The following is a 22287-nucleotide window of genomic DNA, read 5'->3' as shown; positions in this document are numbered from 1 at the left end:
ACCCCTGGATGCTACCGAGCCACCCCGAAGCGCACCCACGGACCCTTCAGCTGCCACGCCTGCAAGTTCACCTGCATCCGGACCTGCCCCGCTCCAGCACCCGCCAAGCCGAACACCAGCAGCAACCACCTCAAGTGCATCCTGCTCAACACCCGCTCCGTCCACAGACACGCCATCGAACTCTGGAACCTCCTCGACACCACAGCTCCTGACGTCGCCTTCCTCACGGAAACCTGGATGAACGACTCCTCAGCGCCCGACATCGCCATCGCCATCCCAGAGGGATACAAGATCACCCGGAGAGATCGCGTCAACCAGACTGGAGGAGGCATCGCCATCATCCACAGGGACACAATCCACATCACGACCAACACCGACGACACCCTGAAAACAGCCGAACACCTACACTTCCAGATCCGCACCGACCCGAAGACCACCCTCAGAGGCACCCTGATCTACCGACCCCCGGGACCACGCACACAATTCAGCGAGGACATCGCCGACTTCGTCAGCCCGCATGCCCTCCCCTCCGCTGACTACATCCTCCTGGGGGACCTCAACTTCCACCTGGAGAACAACAACGACCGCAACACCACCACCCTGCTCGACAGCCTCGCCAACCTCGGACTCAAGCAGCTGGTATCCACCCCCACCCACCTCGCAGGACACACACTCGACGCCGTCTTCTCATCCAGCAAAGACATCGCCTTCAGCCACGCCACCGGACTCCATTGGACAGACCACAGCTGCATCCACTTCACCTTCACAAGAACGACGATCCACCACCACCAGCAACCGGTTGCTCGAAGAAACTGGAACAAGATCACAGCTGACCAGCTCGCCGCTTCCCTGAGCCAGCACCCCCCCGCCAGCTCAACGAACCCCAGCCAGGCCGCCGACAACCTCACGAAGTGGATCAACTACTGCGCGGACGAACTCGCCCCACTGAGGACCCCGCCTAGCAGACCCGGCAGCAAGAAGGCCCCATGGTTCACCGACGAACTCAAGAGCTCCAAGAAGAACTGCCGAGCCCTCGAGAAAGCCTGGAGAAGAGAACCAACACCGGACAACATGACCGCCCTCAAGCTTGCCACCCGGAAGCACCACCAACTGATCCGCGCCACTAAGAAAACCGCATTCAAGGACCGGCTGGACAACAACGCACACAACTGCAAGGAACTCTTCAACATCGTCAAAGAGCTCTCCAACCCCAACGCCGGAAACAACGACATCTCCCCGTCGCAAGACCTCTGCAACTCCCTCGCCTCCTACTTCCACAACAAGATCGCGGACATACACAACAGCTTCAGCACTCAACCGACGCACGTCACAACCGAACCACCGCCCCCCACCACCACCCTCCGCGCCTGGACTCCGATCAGCACCGAAGACACCATCTGCTTGATGAACTCCATCCATTCCGGATCTCCGACCGACCCCTGCCCTCACCACGTCTTCAACAGGGCCGACGCAATCATCGCACCCCACCTGCGGGACATCATCAACACCTCCTTCGACACCGCCACCTTCCCGGAGAGCTGGAAGCACGCCGAACTCAGCGCCCTACTCAAGAAACCTACAGCGGACCCCACCGAACTCAAGAATTACCGCCCCATCTCGCTCCTCCCGTTCCCAGCCAAAGTCATCGAGAAGACCGTCAACAAGCAGCTGGCCGCCTTCCTCGAGACGAATGGATCCCTCGACCCCTCTCAGTCTGGCTTCCGAGCCAACCACAGCACCGAGACCGCCCTCATCGCCGCCACCGATGACATCCGAGCCCTGATGGACAACGGAGAAACAGCGGCCCTCATCCTCCTGGACCTCTCCGCGGCATTCGACACTGTCTGCCACCGCACCCTAGTGCAGCGCCTCAGCAACATCGGAATCCAGGAGAAGGCACTGGATTGGATCATCTCATTCCTCAACGGAAGAACACAGAGAGTCCGTCTACCACCGTACAAGTCAGAGGCCACCGAAGTCATCTGCGGCGTCCCTCAAGGCTCCTCGCTCAGCCCAACACTCTTCAACGTCTACATGAGCCCCCTTGCGGCCATCGCACGCCAGCACAACCTCAACATCATCTCCTACGCTGACGACACCCAGCTGATCCCCTCCCTGACCAACGACCCCGCCGCCAGAGCCAACCTTCACGAAGGGATGAAAGACGTAGCCGAGTGGATGTCGAGCAGCCGCCTGAAACTGAACTCTGACAAGACGGAAGTCCTCATCCTTGGATCATCACCCTCTGCCTGGGACAACTCCTGGTGGCCCCCTGCCCTGGGCAGCGCACCCAAACCGACAGACCACGCACGCAACCTGGGCTTCATCTTGGACTCCTCCCTCACCATGACCAGACAAGTCAACGCCGTCTCCTCGTCATGCGTCAACATCCTGCGCATGCTACGGAAGATCTTCCGGTGGATCCCCACCGAGACCAGGAAGACGGTCACCCAGGCCCTCGTCACCAGCCGACTGGACTACGGCAACGCCCTCTACGCCGGAACCACCGCCAAGCTCCAGAAGAGACTCCAGCGGATCCAGAACGCCTCAGCCAGACTCATCCTCGACATCCCACGACACAGCCACATCTCCGGACATCTGAGAGACCTGCATTGGCTCCCCGTCAACAAAAGAATCACCTTCCGCCTCCTCACCCACGCACACAAAGCCCTACACGATCAAGGCCCCAGCTACCTCAACAACCGCATCAACTTCTACGCTCCCAAACGACACCTCCGATTAGCCAAACACGCCCTCGCCGCTGTCCCCCGCATCCGAAGAACGACAACGGGAGGGAGGTCCTTCTCCTACCTGGCCCCCAAGACCTGGAACTCCCTACCGACCGACCTGCGCCTGACCCAAGACCACCTCTCCTTCAGGAAGAAGCTCAAGACCTGGCTATTCGAGCAGTAGCAGCACCCCCCCCCCCCCCTAGCGCCTTGAGACCCTCCGGGTAAGTAGTGCGCTATATAAATGCCTGTGATTGATTGATTGATTGATTGATTGACCTAGTAGGAGTAGGTTGAGTCAATGGTTTAATTTCCTATCAATTTTAACATTATTGTTCTATTTTTAAGTACTGTGTAATACTATAAATGTTGTGATTTAAAACAAGATTTTGTTCTTCCTCGCACTAATGGGATCATGTTTTTTTTCCAGTGTTGGTATTTTTCATTCTTTTGCCTTAGAATAGCAAGTTACATTTTGGTGCTAGTCTGATTTGTACTTCATTTGTCTTGCCTGAAAGTAATTCGTTTTATATTACCTAATCTGTGTAGTTGTAGGTGTTCTTTCAAGTCTGTAAGTACTGTAACACTGGGATTGTTTTTAAGAAAATAAATGCATATTAATTTCATGCAATAACCTCAGTGTTTCTAAACATCATGTATCATAAACCATTTTGATCAGTTTAAAAATGTTTTATTAAAAATTACATAAGATGACATAACACAATATTTATCTTTAGTAAGCATGTGCATTTTCTTAACCTAAGTTTTATATAAAAAAATAAAAAAATAAATCCATCTGAAACTTGTACAACATAACAAAAGTGTTAAACACTAAGAATGCGCAGTGGTAACGTAGCTTTTAGTAACATAACAATGAAAAGACGAGCTGCACATTCTGCTGGATGACTTGATTGCGGTCTATTCTTTAGAAATTTAGAAAATCAATTTTTCATTACTACGCATCTAAAATACTTTTTTAGCAGCCCCTGTTTGTAAAGATGGCTGCTATTGAAATGTGTGAATTTTGAAAAAAAACTGCTTATATGTCATAGGCGTGAGCTTGCATTCAATATGTGAGGTACTGTCACATTATAGGTACCTTAGGTTTTCTATTGTTTTGTATTGGAAATAATTACCTTTTTCATTTTGTGGAGCATCAGATACATTTGCATGCTTGAAATATTTGGGATTCTTGAAACACAGAAGACTGGATAAATTATTGTAAACATTTTCTAGCATTACTCATGAATAGTATAAAATACACTACACACTTCTCTAGATTAAACAATTGCACTTCCTTCATGGTCCTTCTTAGCCTTTACTCTTTTGTGGCAAAAATATTTTTGTTTTGAATTTATTATTTACAAATATTTGTAGCCCTCTTGGATATTTCTTAGTAATGTCTCAGGTCTCACGATCACACCCATTTGGTTAGCAGTTTTTAAGTGACATGACCTCTCTACATATGTCCTCTACACTCTTGAAGCACATACTAAAGTTAATAACAAAAAAATATTATAGTGCCCAGATGTGTGTTGCTCTGTGTTTTTCTTTAAAGTTCTGTTTTGGTAATAAATTAGAGATTATATGAAATTGTGCTCATGCTTACATTCGCTCTCCATAAAGAGGTTGTTGAGCCTTACATTTAATAAATAAGTGCAAAGATGTTTAGGGATATGTCGTTTATAATGGTCCATAGGTGTCTGTATACAGTTAATCTATTTCTTTAGAAAAAGGTGCAACTTCTAGTTTCCTCATAACGAAACTGTGGAGCTCTTCTACATTTTCATCTGTTAGCCAGTCCCATGTTGGTATAATTTGCCAATTGACAATGACTCATTGGATGGCAATCAACTGTTGTAATTGGATAATTTGGGCTATGCAAAACACTGCTATAAAACATATGTGTTTTGCTCGTTTGAAAACTGATGTTAAGTCTTTCGTTTTAGTTGCACTCTTAAGATGTTTGTACCTTAGACACATTGCCTCTGGAAATGCATGGGATGCTGATGACTTTTATATACAAAGAGCAAATGTCTCATTAAAAATATAGGATTTATATGTTACTGTAATTTGACTTGGATGAAAGAAAAATAAATACCATTGCCTGAAAACACATGTATTGAAATATAGATTTCCAGTTGTTCATTCTTTTGATAATGTTTAGGCACCCTATATGGAACGATTTTATACTGACTAGTTATATACATGTCATAATTATTTCATTTGCTGCCACTTTCCTATTAAAGATACAAACGAGCATTCTTGAACACGTTCTTTGACATTCCAGTCTTTTAAAAAAAAAAAATCAATGTATATTTTCCACAATATTATTTTCAAAATAACCCTAGTGCGGGATCACTTAGATGACATTTGTATTTCAGTAGTTTGTGCCTTGCATCTCTTAATAAATGTGTTACATATAATAAATTAATTGTCCCTGGCTAGCTATATTGATTTCTAGTATGCCAAGTTGAATATGACATTCAGTGAGCTAGACATTGTTACAGTCTGGAAAACCACTTGTCAGTAAATGGATAATTACATTTTTTAAATCATTTCTCTCAATTTTGAATGTTCAATCTACATCCCTTCAAATTAGAGCATCCTGTAATAATGTATATGGGTGTGATGTTTAAGAGCCATTATCCTTTAATGTCCTAGTTTTCATAATGAGTCGGGGCACTAGCCAGCAAAACTATATGGTTTGTGCCTGAACAGCTATCCTTAGTATCTTTTGCAGGCAAATGAACAGATAAAGTATTGCTGAATAAGCCCTTTAATAATATACCATGGCATAAACAAGATGACAGGAACCCTTTATTGGTATGAAAGCTCTTCACATAAAATAAGTATATTTTCGAGTGTCCTCTGAAACAGTGCTATGTAAATAATTTACATGTACACGAACCTAAAACCTGCATTTTACTTCAGTTATCAACAAACAAAAAAATATAATTATTTGAAGCGTTATTGTTTGTTATTTTAAAAAAGATCTAGAAACCTAAGATTCACAATTCCCTTATGCAATTAAATGTGTTAATATAACATATTTCACTAAATGTAAATTACATTTTCTTGGTTTGTAAATCCATTGTTGGAGCTAAAGTAGACACATTTCATTGAAAGGTTTTCTAAGCTTCCTTGCAGGTTTGTAGGAAAGTGAAACGCTCGATACAAAATTCCTGACTCCTCAGTGAATGCTATGGCATTTTAGACTTAGAAAAGCTGCGAAGACGAGGCGACGTTGTGCCAGCGATCTGGCAAACCATGTTCTTCATTTATTTTCATAAGAATGTGCAGGAGCTTTTTATTGGATGATTTTGGCCTGGTGTAACCAAAGAATTACAGAAAAGGTCTTAACAGCTTTTTGTTCCATAGCTTTGACCCTGTCACCTTGCAGCGATTAAAGGCATGTCACGACTTTTGGTGGTTTCTGTCTGCTTGCCCTTTAAAAACTCACAATAAACATGTCATACATCAGACTACGAAGATGGCATTAAACGAAAGGTGTCAATGTGACACTGCAGCTACACAGTACATAAAGGCAAATGCACCTGCAGTCACATCTTAGAGAGTATTCGTGGTCTCTGACCATCTGAAAAATTGTGCTTTCTCCAGAAGCTGATGTGCTGAAAAATGCATTCATACCCTGCGCATAGGTGTTGTTAAATGGAAACTGAATGGTGGCCATTGCAAACATACATTTTACTTAGCTCATATACGTAATCATGAATATTAGTTCCCTAAAAACGGAATTGCAGATTGCCATTAGTGAGCTGAACTATGATGATGCAAAACAGGTAATTATTTTCCATTTTGGAAAGCACAGATTTAATGTCTTATTTTACATCCCACATTTGTGAACTACAAATAAAAGTTGGCAAGGTCCTGCTTCGTGCCTTCCCTTTGCAAATTCGTTGCAAGTACAAAGGCCTTTTTGGTACGCATAGTGCGGACTGAACGCTGCCCATCATAACCAGTTAGACTTGAAAATAGGAATTTACCAAGTTTCCCTCCACAAATGATGAGTAGAATTCCTACTGTGTGTCAAAGAAGACTTTATGCTCCAATTACAATGAAATTAGTTAAAGAAACCAGAGTTTCCATCGTCCATGTTTTTTTGATTCAGTTTTTGATTTTCGCTTGGGAGTTGACGAATAACTATCCTGAGGGTAAGGCAAAGGTGCAACCTGAGTTTCCTCCACAGGGTGAAGCTTTTTCAGAACTGGCTGTAGTTTGTCTTCCTGCTGTTTAAAATCCAGCTCAACACTGAAAAGCGAAAAAAAAATGTGATTACTTTATTATGTATGCCACAATATGTTCACAATGGAATATCCACATTTATTTTCTTTGATAAAATTTCATGTCAATATACCACAGCCCTTATATCAATAATTAGAGCAAACGCTCTATAGGCAGTGCTCCTAAACATTCATTACTGTTGTGCTTAGAAAGCTAAACGCCTTTGATTAATATCTGTTAGATCAAATGAGTTTGGACAGACATCAACACTGTTTCCTATAATCATTTCTTCTTGAATGTCCGTACATATTTAGATCCATTTCGTTTCTACCGTAAATTTTTATTCTCTGTTTCCATTAATGAAAATCTCATGTTCTTCCTGATTTGATTACTGTTTTAAATCGGGCTTCCAGTTCATTTATCTCCTTTTCCAGCTTTCCAAGTCTCTAGTTGAGTATCTTATTATAACTATATATATATATATATATATATATATATATATATATATATATATATATAAAAATAAAAGTGGCCTAACAACACAGTATTTAGAGAAAATGTAGCTTTACCCATTCACACATTTATCGCTTGCATCACTTCAAAGGTCAAGTTTCATGTTATTACCACAGTACATCAAATTGAATTGAAAAAAGTCAGTTACTGCATCATAGCTTTCATGTCACAAGAACTTTACACAAGGAAATATTTCTCTGAATGACTAGGTAGGCCTCTTAATGTGATTTTAGCTCTAGCCTGAAAAACCTTGGCTTCCTGTTTTGGTTTTTAATACATCATAAAATGCCATGGCATAAACCATATATGCAGATGTTCCAGAGAGCTATGGTATTGATTATTACCATTGTTAAGGGATAATAGTCAAATATAATGTATTACAATTTGTGCATCTGCATATATAAATACTCGCACACCAAATGGAATGGTTATGACCTCATAGTATGTATGCCTATAAATACCAACACTGGAAAGCAAAATATAATTAAACCAATGAATTAGTGAATTCATAGTCGTCTCTCTCAAAGTGGCAAGAGAAATGTGATATGTAATCTCATCTGTAAGATGATTTACAACATTTGTAATTGCATCTGTGTTAAGTAAGGTTATGAGCACTGCAGTTGGTATGCGAGTTATGGTTTCATTGTTCTTGTGTGAGTTACGGATTGTGGTCCTAAACATGACACACATTTGTGTGTTGTTTTTTGGGGGGGTTTATTAATCAATATTGCAGTTCTTTAACTTTCTAACTTAATTTCTGAGGTTTTGATTTAAATATGTGTAAATCCAACTATAACTTCACTTTAACCTTTGCATATTTAAGTGAAATCCTTTCTTTTTTAACGTACTACACCCATAAGTTCCCTGCGTCTATACTCCACTGTTCAATAACTTAGACCTAGCGCAGCAGTAGGGTCATGCACAGCACAGCACTGCAGGGCCTGGCGGACATGCCTCCTACCAGACTTTGTGCCCAAGTCTCTGCAACCATCATGTCTGACCACCCACATTGTGTACAGAGGAGATTAGATGGAAATGTCTGCCTCTGGACACTTTGATTGGTGACATTTTGCATTTTTAAAGATGTTCAGGTTTTTATTTTTTTTGTTTTGAAACGTTTTTTAAACAAATTCAAACTTTAACTGTGTTAAACTACTGTATTTTTCAACCTTGTTATTTTTTAATTATGTTGTTTGCATAACTGTTTGTGCGCTTTTATTAGATGATCTTCAATGGCTTTTTTAAAATGACCTTAAAGGTCTCACCAGAAGCCACAACATTCAGCCAGTGTTTAAAATATATAGCAACATGCTTCATATTGTTACCCACTTGCTGTTGCTGTTGTACTTCCGGGGTTCCATTTCTTCTGCCTTTGCTCCCTGTAGTATTTAGGTTGAGCCTAGCGCAGCGCGCATGCGTTGCTTTAGGAGCAGGCCTTTGGAATCACTCTGGACTTTTCACAAGCTCATGCGTGTGGCTTTTTTTTACAGCATTTTGTATTGGGCTTTGCGTGCGTTTTAAAAAAAAGACAGCACGCAATTGGGTAAAGGCGGGTGCATGTCCCACTTTTCCCAGTAAATGTATCCACCTACGGCCTACATTTTGCTGGAGCAAGTAGTGGCGCCTTCTGTTTGTGATTATATTTCCAATTAGCACGTTCGCGGTTGCCACGCTGCCCTACTTGTGTGGTATGTTTTACGTCCCTTCCTCGGCATTTACCTTTCGTCTCTCAGTTGTTCTAAACTGCCTTGCTTCCTGCGGCACCTAAAATCTGGGCTCGTCTTTTCACATGTAAATACGACTGTTGTTCTTTTTAACCACCTTTCTTGATTTGTTTCCAAAGGGGAGTTTTTGTTCTTCCTCTCAGTGAGCTGTCTTTTAGGGGAAAGAACAAGCCTTTCATCCCTGTGAGTTGCCTGATAGACACACTCCTCATCAAACAGTTATGTTCCTCAGTAAACCTTGGCAGTGCACTCCAATCCGTTTGTGTGCATTTTCACACAGAGTATTAAGGATGGGCACCCTACATCTGCGTTTGTTGACATGCACTGGTCATTCGGTGTCCAGATAGCGACATGCCACCACGACAACACTTGCCTTTGCTTTTACATATGGTTCTCAGGCAGGTTGGTCAATTAGCTCATTTAAAATAAAGCAAGAGTACAAATCCAGAATGCACTGATATGCTAAGGAGTAGTCCATGTATGGAAGAGTTTTGTCCTGGTGACGTGGAGTCACGCAAGGGAACATTGACTGTGCACGTCTGTATACTTGACAATTTTTTTTTCTTTTTCACAACTGTTTTCTCTGTAGGACATAACAGTCCTCATCCATGTCCTCTTCAAAGTCTCACCTTTAGTTCATGGCCGAGGTGTCCAAGTGTCAAAGTGTTTCTCAAGTGTCCAAGAGCTGATAAAAGGCGTTCTGAGGAAAAAATGAGCCGGGTGGTTACGACAGGCACCGGCAGGTCTCACCCCGATCCCTTAAGGGGCGTGTGAATGAAAACACACAACTGGTGCGCAGAATGCGCTTTGTGTCAAAACCAATCCAGTGGGCGTCGATGGACCGAATTCACAAGATCTGCAATGGAATTGTGTGACAAGATGGTTGTTTTTACGCTACTTTATTTTCGCTTAGTTCTCCACGGATGACACCGGACTGGTTGCCATAGAGTTTAGGCTGGCTGAGAGACAGAACCCGGTCTCTAAAACACTGCATTTTATGTGCTAGTCTGAACTGTGGTTTACATCTGTTTAGTTTCTGGGGGCAAATGTAGTTAAAGACGATAAATCTTTTTGTATGTGTAACTCAGGCTGGGGCTCTCGCCATTAGTTACCGTTTGTGTTTTACTCCCCGTTGTTAATGACCTCTTTACCAGCCTAGTTTAATTGGTCTCACAAATTGTTTTAGTACTGTCCCTGCAGAATTATTTGTCCGCCCTGTGGAGGTGTAGGAAGAGTTGAAGTAACATCGGTTTTCACCAGCAGATTCATAATCAGGACACGTTCTCATTAAGAAATCAATCAAAGTTTATTGTCTCTATAATGTGCTGCACAGCTAAACACTTATCCGGTCCCAAAGGTGAGACCTATTGGCTATTCCAATGCTTGTGCTTTTGCTATGTGTTTGGGCTGTGTAGCCCACAGGTGCTTCCACATCCTGCTTGTACAGATGGAGTACTGGCCAGCTTTACCCCTATGGAGCACCTGTTTGCACAGTGTGCATGTCACTTGCTGTGCATATATATATATTTGTTTGGCCGGATGGTAATGAACATAACTACCACACCACCGACTCTTTTTTGGGCCTACTTGATTATGCTGCAACAGATGGTAAAGGCAGGATAGTTAGATTTTCACCCATCAATTACTAGCTAATGGTGTGGAAGGGCTGGTGGATGGTAGTGTTGGTGTCTGCTACTGTGGAGTTCTCCCTGAGGCCATGATGGACTCAGATGTATGCACAGCAATATGGATCTGTTAACCACTAATGTGCTAATTATGTTGAAGAAATTCATCTGCACATTTTTCTGCAGGCAGTGGGCTTATTTTTTTTAATAGGTTTTCTTGAGTAGCCAATCAGATGGCTGCTTTTATTGGTATTTTGTTCTTTTGATATCCCCTTAGGTAACGTCACTCACGCGGTACCCACAGAGCCAATGATTAATAGCCATGTCACTCCTGCAAAGCGTTCACTTCCTCTTCCTGGTCCCACAGAAATACTGCAATACCCAGATGTTTTCAAAAACAGTTTTGATTAAAATGAACTAGTCATTTATTTTAAGTTTGAGACTAGGGGTATGCTGAGAGGTAGCTAAAAATAGTACCAATGACTCATACCTTTTTGTGATTGGTTCCTATGATGCATTTCATTCATTTTGAACTATTCCCTGTGTCATTGCCTTCATTAGGGATCTGCACTTGAATGAGTACACATCTTGTCCTTTCTCGTGTTTTTTTGGTTCTTCTAGTTTTCTCATATTTGGAGCAGGGGTGGGGAATTCCTAAAGCCCGACACCCAGGACATATTGTTTTCAGGTTTATTTGGACTTAGGACAAGTAGGCCCAATCCCCTGCAGCACAAATCCTTTGGCTGCCAATTTACGGTACCCCATTAGAGAGCAGGGAAGTGAATTGTCTGCTGTTGAGGTAATATTTATGGCCATATGTTAATGCTGTTCGAACTTGCATTTATGGTTCTTTAATGCAAAGCCTTTAATATTCGGTTGAGCACTCTAAGTAAATGTTGCAAGCTCGGACTGACTTACTGACAGTGGTTCCAGTAAAAAAATGTGTACACAAGTTTGCAAAGTTTAACAATATGACACTAAGTATAATGCTCCCAGAATGCTCTCTGAGTAGATGCAAATATTTACAGAAGCTTGAAAGCAAGATAAATTATATTTTGCTTTCAAAATACAATGTTCACAAAAAATTTCAACTAGGAGAATAAACATTTTGCTAAACTACTGTGAAATTGTACCATTTCTTTGAAGCATCATTTAGTAAATTATGTTAATGTATGCAAGAATTACCAAAAAATATTAAGAATGGAAAATCAGTGTAACCAGTTTCAGCAAGATTATGAAAATCATAAAAATAAACAAGCATTGGCAAAGCCAATAGGTTCGACATTGGTGGACAATCTTTTAGCTTGTCAGTGCGAGCCTTGTTTTGACATGGCTTCTGTTAAATGTTATTGTTGCTGGAGCTGCTCGGCCCTCACTATTGAAACAAACATTGACAAAAATATTTGTGGGTGCTGAAAAGCACACATTGCCATAGTAGTTCCTGGCACCAGACAAAACTACTTTGTGTGCCAACATGCTCTTGTGAAAAATCAGATTACGGTTATTCAGTGTAGCCAGCCAATAGATGGATAGAGAGAGAGAAATAGAGTTTTTAGAGAAAAAAAACGTCTTGGTTAAGGCCAGATGAAATTAGGGGTTCAATTCTTAAAGAAAGTCACAAAGTGAATCTATGGTATAAGTCTTTGCATTAGTGCAGATTTGCTTATTTCAGGAATTCACAGGAATTTACAGAAATAGACCAGTAAATCATACTCCTAGAAAACATTTGTGACCAGTATTTTAGGACGAACAAATAGGCATGTGTAGATTTCTTTATGCGAAGTTCTGTTGAGCGTTTACAAGTTAACTTTCCCTCCAACCACTTTTTTCACAACTCTGGAAGAAGTTTTACTTTTGACTCTTTTCAGGAGTACATTTCCAACCATTATCAGTATGGGAAAAGATTAGAACAGAGGTGGCGAAAACCCTTAAAACATGCAAGAAAGTAGGTTTGCAGAGGCTCAGAAGAGCATTCCAACTTAGGAACTCTTGCTTACCGTATGTAGATCTGCACAAAAGTGGCAAAATAAGGAAATTTCTAGTATTCAAGCTCTACAACAGTATTAGCCCTGGCATAATCAGAGAGGCTATTGTCAGAGCTCTCGTATAATGAGATTGCTGCAATAATGTGTCACAGTACTTCATGGCACCAAAGGGACAAGCTGCAATAATGTGTCACAGCAGTTCATGGCCCCAAAGGGACAAGTTGATTTTTTTTTTACAGGACAAGTAGATTTATAAAGCAACCTGTCCCATCAACAAGTAGAAATTGTATTAAATTCCACACCCCTGGTGGAATTAACTGCATTCTTAAAGTTTTTCACCATGGCATTGGAAGAACAGCAAGCAGAACATCAAGGGTCTCAGGAGGAGGAAGAAAAGGAGAGGACCACTCCCAGTCTATTATGTGGGGGTTATTTTCTAATCCAGCAGGGAGGAGAAGGTCTCAGCCAAATTGATGACTTGCTGTTTATGCAAGAAATAGTTTATCCATGTGAGGTTGGCATAAAACATTATTTCAGCACTTTCAGAATGCATAAGCATCTGAAAGCATGGCACTCCATTTTCCTTAACTAGCCGAAATGCAGACAACAAGAGGCATCATCCACATCTTCTGCTGTCATCATTCACCAAGCTGGACATACTTCTTCAACAAATGTCCTTGCTGCCCAACAGAAGGACTTGATCATTTCCAACTGTAGGATTGAACTATTATGTATGAACTGTGGCAAATTATTATCTGTGGGCAAATAGAGTGCCACAGCTTGTGACTAGTAAGTAGCTTCAGATGAGGCTACATGCAAGAAATATTGTTTTTTCACCCAAATTGTGAAGCTCTGTTTGTTGTTATTTTTAGTACACCCCATCCTCCCCACCCCCAAAAAAAGAAAAATCCCAGGAAAAAATGAGTTACGGGGTCCTGTAATGGTGGCCACAACATTGTACTCGAAATTGCGGCCAGACAATCGAATTTCTTTTTCATAACAGGATCTGTACCTGTTCAGTGATACAGAAATCGCAAAAGGAAGAAAAAGTTCCCTCAACTAATCAAGTCCAATTTCTGTACCATCGGAACAAATAACTGCCCATTTATCAATAACAAAACACTTTTTTCCCATGGATGTCCAAGTTTTTTGTTTCACTAGCAACTTTGGCAATATTGTAAAATGGGGTCGAGAAAAGGGCAGATCCCATAATTTCTTTGTCCCATGCAGTTTCATATAGAAATTTTGAGAAACAGAAAAAGAACTGAAGAGAATTACACCAAATTTAGCAGAAAGCTTGAACATTAGTCCAAAAGAGTGCTTTTGTGATGTGTATTAAATCTTCAAAATATAGTGATACCTGGACAGTTGCCCCTGCGGAAGTACTGCAGTACTCGTGCAGTACTGCAAATTAAAAAATGGAGCAAACTAATTAGCCAAAATATCTTTTTCCCTTTTATCTACTCCTTACAAGACAGAGTGACTCTGTTACCCTGTCTACATTTTAAAGTAAAAATCGCCCTTAAGGGGGCAGGGTAAGTGTATCCTGATCCCCTGGCACTCCTGAAACAGGATCCATAGAGAATTCCTCCCGAAGGACTAAAATGTTAAGAAATATTTTTGTGTCACAGGAACTGCAATACTTCCTGGAACGCAGTGCAGCCCCTATAAAGTACTGCAGGACTACTACAGTAGATCGGTTCGGCAAGAGCAAAGCAAGCTTCACAAGCTGAAGAATGCAAAGTCTTGCAGTACTCTGTGCATGGCTGTCCGCTAAAGAATATGCCCAAATGGGATTGGGCACAGGACATTCCTCTGTATACATGAAACGAATCACATTTCCCAATGAGATGCTGTTTCTCCATCACAGGTACAGTGTTACTGATTTTAGGTACCGTAACACCTAACAACTCTGAGGGACACCTTTATTTGGCTCTGGGTGGGTTTCAGTTTTCTATAAACGTTTCATACTGGAAGGAATTCAATAAAGTATGCGTAGACCAGTGTTCACTACGCCACTGGATTCTGGGTAGCCTGGGTGATGAGGGGTGAAGCCCGAAATCCGTCCCAGGGTGCTTGTTTCCGGTCCAGTGAGGACCTGGCTTGGCAGTTCGGGCTGGACTGTTCCCATGAGGGACAGGGTCAATACTGTAGGTAGTTATTATACTTGTTTTTGTGCTGTCATTGACTTGTATAAGAAACCAAATGAGTCACTCTGTATACATCAATGAGATCAACAAATTATTAAACCTTGAATACCATTCAAAACACTCTATTGTCATTATCTATCTTAATGAACTGTATTTGTTGAATACCTCACCTGGCAGAGTTTTAATTCAACGCTTCACTTCTATACATGTAGCCAATTGCAAGCCATTCAACACTAGGCCCTAAGGTTAGCCCTCCTAAGTATGTAAAAATACCTTATACATATTCCCAAAATGAACAGAACAGTGTACACCATTTTAAGAACAATTACAATCATACTGTGATTTGAACTGTCTGTAAAGGAGTCAGCCATAGATTATACAGAAATATAGGTCTTAAACATTTTAGTGAACTTTCTCAAATAAATCTTCACTTTATACATCAGCAGTTTTTACGGAAATTGTAGCACTAAATGGCAACTCTTTCGCAGGGATAAGCATCCTTTTTTACACGTATTTATAGTAACAGACCTTTGACGTATTTAAAACACCTATCTCATTCTACCTACGCTGTCTGTAGCTTGTTAACTAAGTAGTGCTTGTACCTAAAACTTCACAGTTAGGTAAAGTGTGTACTATATAACCGTTAGCATACTAAATGAGACTTGTCTCCAGTATTGCACTGTTTCTATTTGAAGAGCAGTAGCTTTGATAATGTCATTAGTGATGTGTTAGTGAAGTCATCAGTGATGTCGTTTAGCATGTTATGAGTAATGTGATATGTGAGGTCATAAGGATAGGATGCGGGGCTTAAGTAATAGTAAGCTCAGTAAATTATAACTAACTGAAATAAATATTTTTTTTGTTTTTAAATGGCATTTTGTTACAGAATCTAACTTTAATGTCCCTTAAACCTTTGGGTTTTCCAGTGAATTTCTAGGGTTTTTTAAATGTAAATCAAAACCTTATGTCCTTACCTAACTATAATTTCACTTTAAGCTTGAGTTTTTTTAGTGAATCTGTATGTATAGATAATTGAAGTTGAGACATCCTGCTAATGTGGAATTCTCCTTCTTGTTGTGTGATAAGTTACTAAATGCAGAATGAATTTACCAGAAGATTTGCTTGACCAAGCACATAAAAAAATGAAAGTATTTCACAGTTCATGAAACTGAGAGTATAATGAATTAGCACTGGGGGCAATTCAATAATTTTGTTCCAGGTGTTTGTAAACTATTGGCATTCCTGTCATTTTAACCTTTTGGATAGTTTTTGATATTGCCAATGTGTCAAAACACAGAAACAAGGCAGAAATTATAACATCAATGCTGCACTTCATTTGACAACATATTTTTCATACAGTATTTTACCATTATGTGCAGTATAATCTATATTGTATGGTGGATTATAAAGATCAAATTAAGCCATTTTCTTTTTATGAAATCAAAGCCACTCCGCCCAGTGGTGCGAAGTGGGCCTGACGAATGTTCACACATTTTAGAGCTAATTTCGATAATTTCGAATTCTCGTTTCGTGTACATGTTAAGATGTTGTAGATCATATTAATGTTGAGCGTTTTTATATGGAATCGTAGCAAGTTATTAACATGCATATTTATTACAATTTTAATGTTTTGAATTTCAAATGTCTGGTCCTCGAATCGTTTGCCTTCTTTGTTACACAGCCATTGTGAATAGATGTTTGAAGATCTAGACATCTCGCAACATCTTTGTAAAGTGGATCATTTACTCATAGAGTGAGGCAGTAAATCATTGCACCCACCATTTTAGCGAGTTGAAATCACAATAGATCAAAATTGTGCGCTGACCGAGAACGCCAGCTCCATTTGCCTATGGCCCAGCAGGATATTTTTAATGTAGCTTTTATTAAGAGCATCAGCAGCAACTGGCCCCTTCAGAATTTCTTCCGCCTTACAATCTATCTCAGAACAATACATCAGAACATATGCAAATGTGAGAACTAGACATTTCATAACAAATGCCCCTGCGTTCCCTGGAGGCATACCCAAAGTAAGAAAAGAAAGGAAAACCAAGAGAACTAAAAACTACAGCTATCACATGAACTCCCATGATTACCTAACGTACTCTTCAAGGTACGGGGGTGTCCTGCAAACTCTGGAATGGCTACTGGCCATAGTACCAGCCACACACTCTCCCATGGAAGTTCTTTCACCATGACCTCTGTAGCCACTACTAACCTCTATATCTTTCATAAAAATGGCCGCTGAACATCCATCATCCCCGTCTTGAGCATTTTCCTCCCCTTTGATATAGCGCAATGTTCCTAAAATTCCACCTATCACCATCCTCCAACGTGACAATGTACACAACACTACACTACACTTCACTTCACTACACTACACCAACAATGTGAAAAGGACCCTTGAATTTTGAAATGCCTCTTTCAATTCTCCTAGATCTCACTTTGACCCAGTCACGCATGTTAAACCTGGCTTTGTGCTTTCTTGTACCAGATGATAGGTCCTCCTTGCTTTCGCTATTCTCAACTCAGTCTCTTAGCCAAGTGGGAAGCAACTTTGTATCTGATATATAAGAGCGCATCACCTGAAAGGAAATTTTGTGTGTGGCACTGTGCATGGTGGTGCGATAAGCCCACACCATGTTATCTTTCATTATCTCCACATTACCCTGATTTGTCAAAGCAAGTTGAATAGTGCCTTTCACCAAACGGTTGACTCTTTCTGCCAAAACATTGCCTCTTGGATTGTTTAGTGAGGTGCATATGTACCTTATACCATTCTTAAGCAAGAAGTCTACTATCATCTGTGAAGTTAGCTGTGTACCATTGTCGGTGATCAACACCACGGGAACCCCTCCTCCCTGAAAATTTCTTCCATAACCGCGATGGTAGTTTTTATTGTCACATTCTTCATGAACTTCACAATAAATCATTTTGAATGTATGTCCACCACAACAACAGCAAACCTTAGATCAGTAAACTTCTCCATCATGGGACCAATACAATCTAGATTGACGGTATGCCACGGCCTCCCTGGATCCACAATGTCTCCTCCATAGTCTTTGCATCCTACCTTCAGCCTCTTTTCACTCTCCTTGCAAATAAAGCAACTTTCCACCCACCTTTTCATTTGATCATCTAAGCCTTGGAAACATAACTCTCCTTTGAGTCTTTAGCTTGTTAATCCCTGCCCTAAATGACCTTTGTAACTAAATAACCTGCAGGAGGAACGAAGCGATCACTTTGCATGACAAGATTGGGGCCACACATGGATAACTCTTCCGCCACTTTAAAATACGGCTGTACAGAGTGTGGCAAAGTACTCTACCTTAACACCCCACACTGAATCAACTTGCAATTTTCTTTGAGCCCCCCATCATTTTCCATTTCTGCCTCCCACTGGTCTACAGTAACTGAACCCAGACCACATTGAACTACATCGTGTATGGATGCCACTGCATCCTCAGAGTCAAAATGCTTTACAGCTGTGGCATCCACTGTTTCCCACTTCAACTGTAGCTTAGATAGACAGTCTTCCTGCACATTCTTCCAACCCTTTACAAACTCTAAAGTGTAGGAATATGCTTGAAGTCTGGCTGCCCGCCTCGCTAACCTCACAGATCCTTTTCCACCCCACCTGGTGACAATATTTTCATAAGGGGCTTGTGATCCATGCGCAAAACAAAAGAAGCACCCCACAAGTACACACAAACATATTCAGCACCCCACGCAGCTGCTAAAGCCTCTCATTCTATTACAGAATAGTTCCTTTCAGCAGTGGTGAGGGTGCATGAGGCAAAAGCCACTGTCTTCTCTTTTTTTCCATGCATTTGGGAGAAAACCACACCTAGCCCTGTGGCACTTGCAGCCACCATCAAAATAGATTTCAATTTATTGTCAAAAAGGGCTAACACTCCCGCATTACAAATTTCACATTTTATGTCCTCAAAACACCTCTTCTGTTCGTCACTCCACACAAATATTTCACCTTTCCGTAGTAACCTCCTCAGACTGTTTTATCTGCAAACCTGTCAATAAATTTAGCGTAGTATTCAATGAGTCTAAGAAAGGATCGCAATTGATCCTTCTCTGTGGGAGGAGGTGCCTTCCTGATAGCATCAAGTAATGACTGTTTAGAACTAATATTACCCCTGGATATGAAATAACCAAGGTAATGTGTTTGCTCGGTCAAAAACACAAATTTATCTTTGTTAAAGGTTAAACAAAATTTCTTCAGGACCGTCATCAATGTGGCATTGTTGTACGGTTCCACCCATGACCAGAATGTCATCCTGAAAATATATGCCATCACTAATACCGCCAACCACCTTAGTCATAACACGTTGGAAGACACGCACGGCCAAGGCTAAGCCAAACGGCATATGAGTGAACTGAAACGTCCCTTCAATGGTGACAAAGGGTGTGAGTTTCTTTGATTTTTCGTGAAGTCTAACCCGGTGGTAGGCACTCTTGAGATCTAGTTTCGAGAAGAATTTGCCTCTCTTTACCAGTACCAGCATCTCACATATGCTTAGAAGGGGAAATATATCCACCACAATCTCTTGATTGAGGGATCCTAAGTCAACACAGAATCTCAGGCGGCCATCAGATTTTTGTGTGTTGACCCTGGAGAAACCTACTGTAAAGATTCCACAGATTCAATCACACCCTCCTTGAGCATGTCACCCAACAAGTCTTTGACATTATCTCTCACTGAAAGAGGTACTCTCCACAGTTTATATGCATAGGCACAGCATCTGCCTTTAATGTCATTTTATGTACATGTCCTTTCAGACAACCTAAAGATTTACTAAAGATTCTCTCAGCCCCATTCAAAACATCATCCAGTTGCACTTCGCGTACCACCATTATTTGATCTTCACCTCTAGGATTAACCATTATATTAAGAACAAACTGATGCATCCATCCCAAAATCGGTATGCCATCCTCCGAGACATACACTTTTCCAATCGTGCTTCGTGCTCCAAACTGAATTTCACCCTCCATGTACCCCAATATGTTGATAGGCTCCCCTTGAGACCCTGCAGGATTGATATCCTTTGCCAACAATGTAAGCATATCTTAAACCACTTTAAACAACTTTTTAGGAATGATAGTGTACATGGACCCCAAATCCACCATGAGATCCACTTGCTTTCCACATACGATGAACTGTGCCTTGGGTCTCAACAACCTCCTCTCATCATCTCCACACATGTGCTCCTTTTTCTCTCGATCACCTTCATCCACAACTAAGACTCTATCACCATTCCCCATGTTTCTTGCATCCTCTACAACTACTACACTGGACTTTGTCTCCTTATTCCATGGATTGTTGACCATTGTTGACCTTAGTGTGGGCACAAAGGGCAGTATGCATGGATGTGTAAAGATCCGTGCATAGTGCCGCTACGCCCAGACTTCCTGAATTCTTTGTTTACTGCAAAACACATCTTTGAGTCCGAGGTATGGTAACCACTGCCACACCTCAAACACTCTTTGGCTCTGCACTTAATCAAACCAAAACTGGTCCCTTTACTCTTTCTGTTTTACCCCACATACCACATTCTCTCCATCCTACTGAGAGCCTTCATTGACTATAGTCATGTCACCCCTTCTCCCTTTTCTGTTGAGTTCTTTCATACATCTTTGCGATTCCTCAATGCCCTTTGCTATGTTTATAGCTTCCTTAAGAGATGGGTCCTTCGCCGCGCACAACCGCTCCTGGATCTTTTTTTCCTTGCACTGCACTATGAGTTGATCCCGAATTAACTCATCAGTCATAGTGCCAAAACAACATTTGATCGACCATCCTCCCACTCTTGCTTCAAAGCTGTCAATAGACTCATTCTCCGCCTGGGGGTGTGTTTAGAATTTGTATCGTACCATAGCAAGATTAAGTTATTTTGTGAATCTTTTCTCCGATCGTTTGATGGCCTCTTTATACACATTGGTAATGGGTTGTCCATTAGCTCCCACAGTGATGGGTAGATACTTAAAAATCCTCTGCCCCTCATTACCTAAAGCACTCAGTAGCAATGCTTTTTTCCTAGCAGCTAAAAAATCACGGCCATCAAAAGCTATTATATAGTTGTCCATCATTTCTATCCAATCCTCCCAAGGTATTGTTTGAGGACAAGGTTGATTCAAAAAGAAAGGAGGTGTGATGATGTTGTGGCCATTTGTCTCTTAGTTTTTTTTGGTTTTTTTATCTACCAGGAGAAGCAAGATATGTACATTAATATCCAGAAGTCAGAAATAAAGACTGTGAGGATGTAGTTCACACTCAAAAACAAAGTTATCATCTTTAGAGCTCCATTGTAGGCCTCCAATGTCCATTCACCACTGATACTGTTGTTCCCGTTAGAAAACTGGGAATGCCACTTTTCCCAAAAGAGCAATAGAAATGCGCCTATTACCTTGTGCTGCAGCCACTCCCTTCAGCCAAGGTTGAGGAGATCATGATCGTAAAGCTGCTTCTCTCAAAGTGGTTACGTTAACATGGGCATTCCCTGAAAAGCTTGCACTGCGCAATAGCCAATGCGTGTGCACTTCTGGCCGTAACGTCAAGACTGACGGGAAGTCGTCTTTTCCCTTGTGACGACACGAAGCCGTCCTTCCTCTAATTATGTGAAACTTCCTGTTCGACGTGCGTGTGGCTCATGTACACAGCGCCCCGCAGCCGCTACCAGTGCAAGATTCAAACTCCACACAGTGTCCTCAAGCTCAACACTACCGCACATTGAGCCTAATTTCCAATTTCCTCAGTACCTCACCTTAGGTATAAGATATTCCATCGCAGAGTAAGGTCTCACCAGTGTTTCGTCTTTCAGTGCTGAAATCGCGTTTCTCCACCGGTTGTGTACTTTACTGGTACACAGTCCAGGAACACCCAGATTGTGTTCACTCTGCTGCTGTCCTTGTCCTCTTTAGGTTCTCTTCCCAGGTCATCGCCAAAATGTTATGAAGGAAGTAACAAAGTACGGCCCAGCAGGATACTTTTAATGTAGCCTTTATTAAGAGCACTACGTGGTGTCAGTCTTCCCCAGGTGTCAGCAGCAACTGACCCCTATAGAATTTCCTCTGTCTCACAATCTATCTTAGAACGATACATCAGAACATATACAAATGTGAGAACTAGACACTTCATAACACCTCCCTTCCAGAAAAAAATAACACAAACACATTTTCAGTGGTCAGGCACAACACTTCAGCATACAATTCCACACAGTTCAACTCAATTGATTAGCACAATCTACAGACTCCATATATTTTTTCTAAAAAAAATCTCTTTATTCATGATTATTTCCTTTTTTGTG

The 22287-nt window shown here is 41.6% G+C and overlaps 2 protein-coding genes across 2 annotated transcripts in view; one reads left to right on the top strand and one right to left on the bottom strand.

Moving 5' to 3' along the window:
• Positions 1 to 22287, top strand: part of DOCK1 (dedicator of cytokinesis 1) — a 1311419-nt gene that overhangs the window by 565233 nt on the left and 723899 nt on the right. The gene's annotated exons all lie outside the window — the stretch shown is intronic.
• Positions 3447 to 22287, bottom strand: part of INSYN2A (inhibitory synaptic factor 2A) — a 144221-nt gene continuing 125380 nt past the window's right edge. Inside the window, exon 4 of the mRNA XM_078643511.1 lies at positions 3447 to 7001. Within this exon, the coding sequence (XP_078499637.1) occupies positions 6818 to 7001 (184 nt within the window). The 3' untranslated portion in view covers positions 3447 to 6817. The remainder of the gene's footprint in view (positions 7002 to 22287) is intronic.

The sequence above is a fragment of the Lissotriton helveticus genome, chromosome 5_1, assembly GCF_964261635.1.
Source record: "Lissotriton helveticus chromosome 5_1, aLisHel1.1, whole genome shotgun sequence".
Lineage (NCBI taxonomy): Eukaryota > Metazoa > Chordata > Amphibia > Caudata > Salamandridae > Lissotriton > Lissotriton helveticus.
The sequence above is the reverse complement of the archived record's forward strand: the minus strand, read 5'-3'. Positions and strand labels throughout refer to the sequence as shown.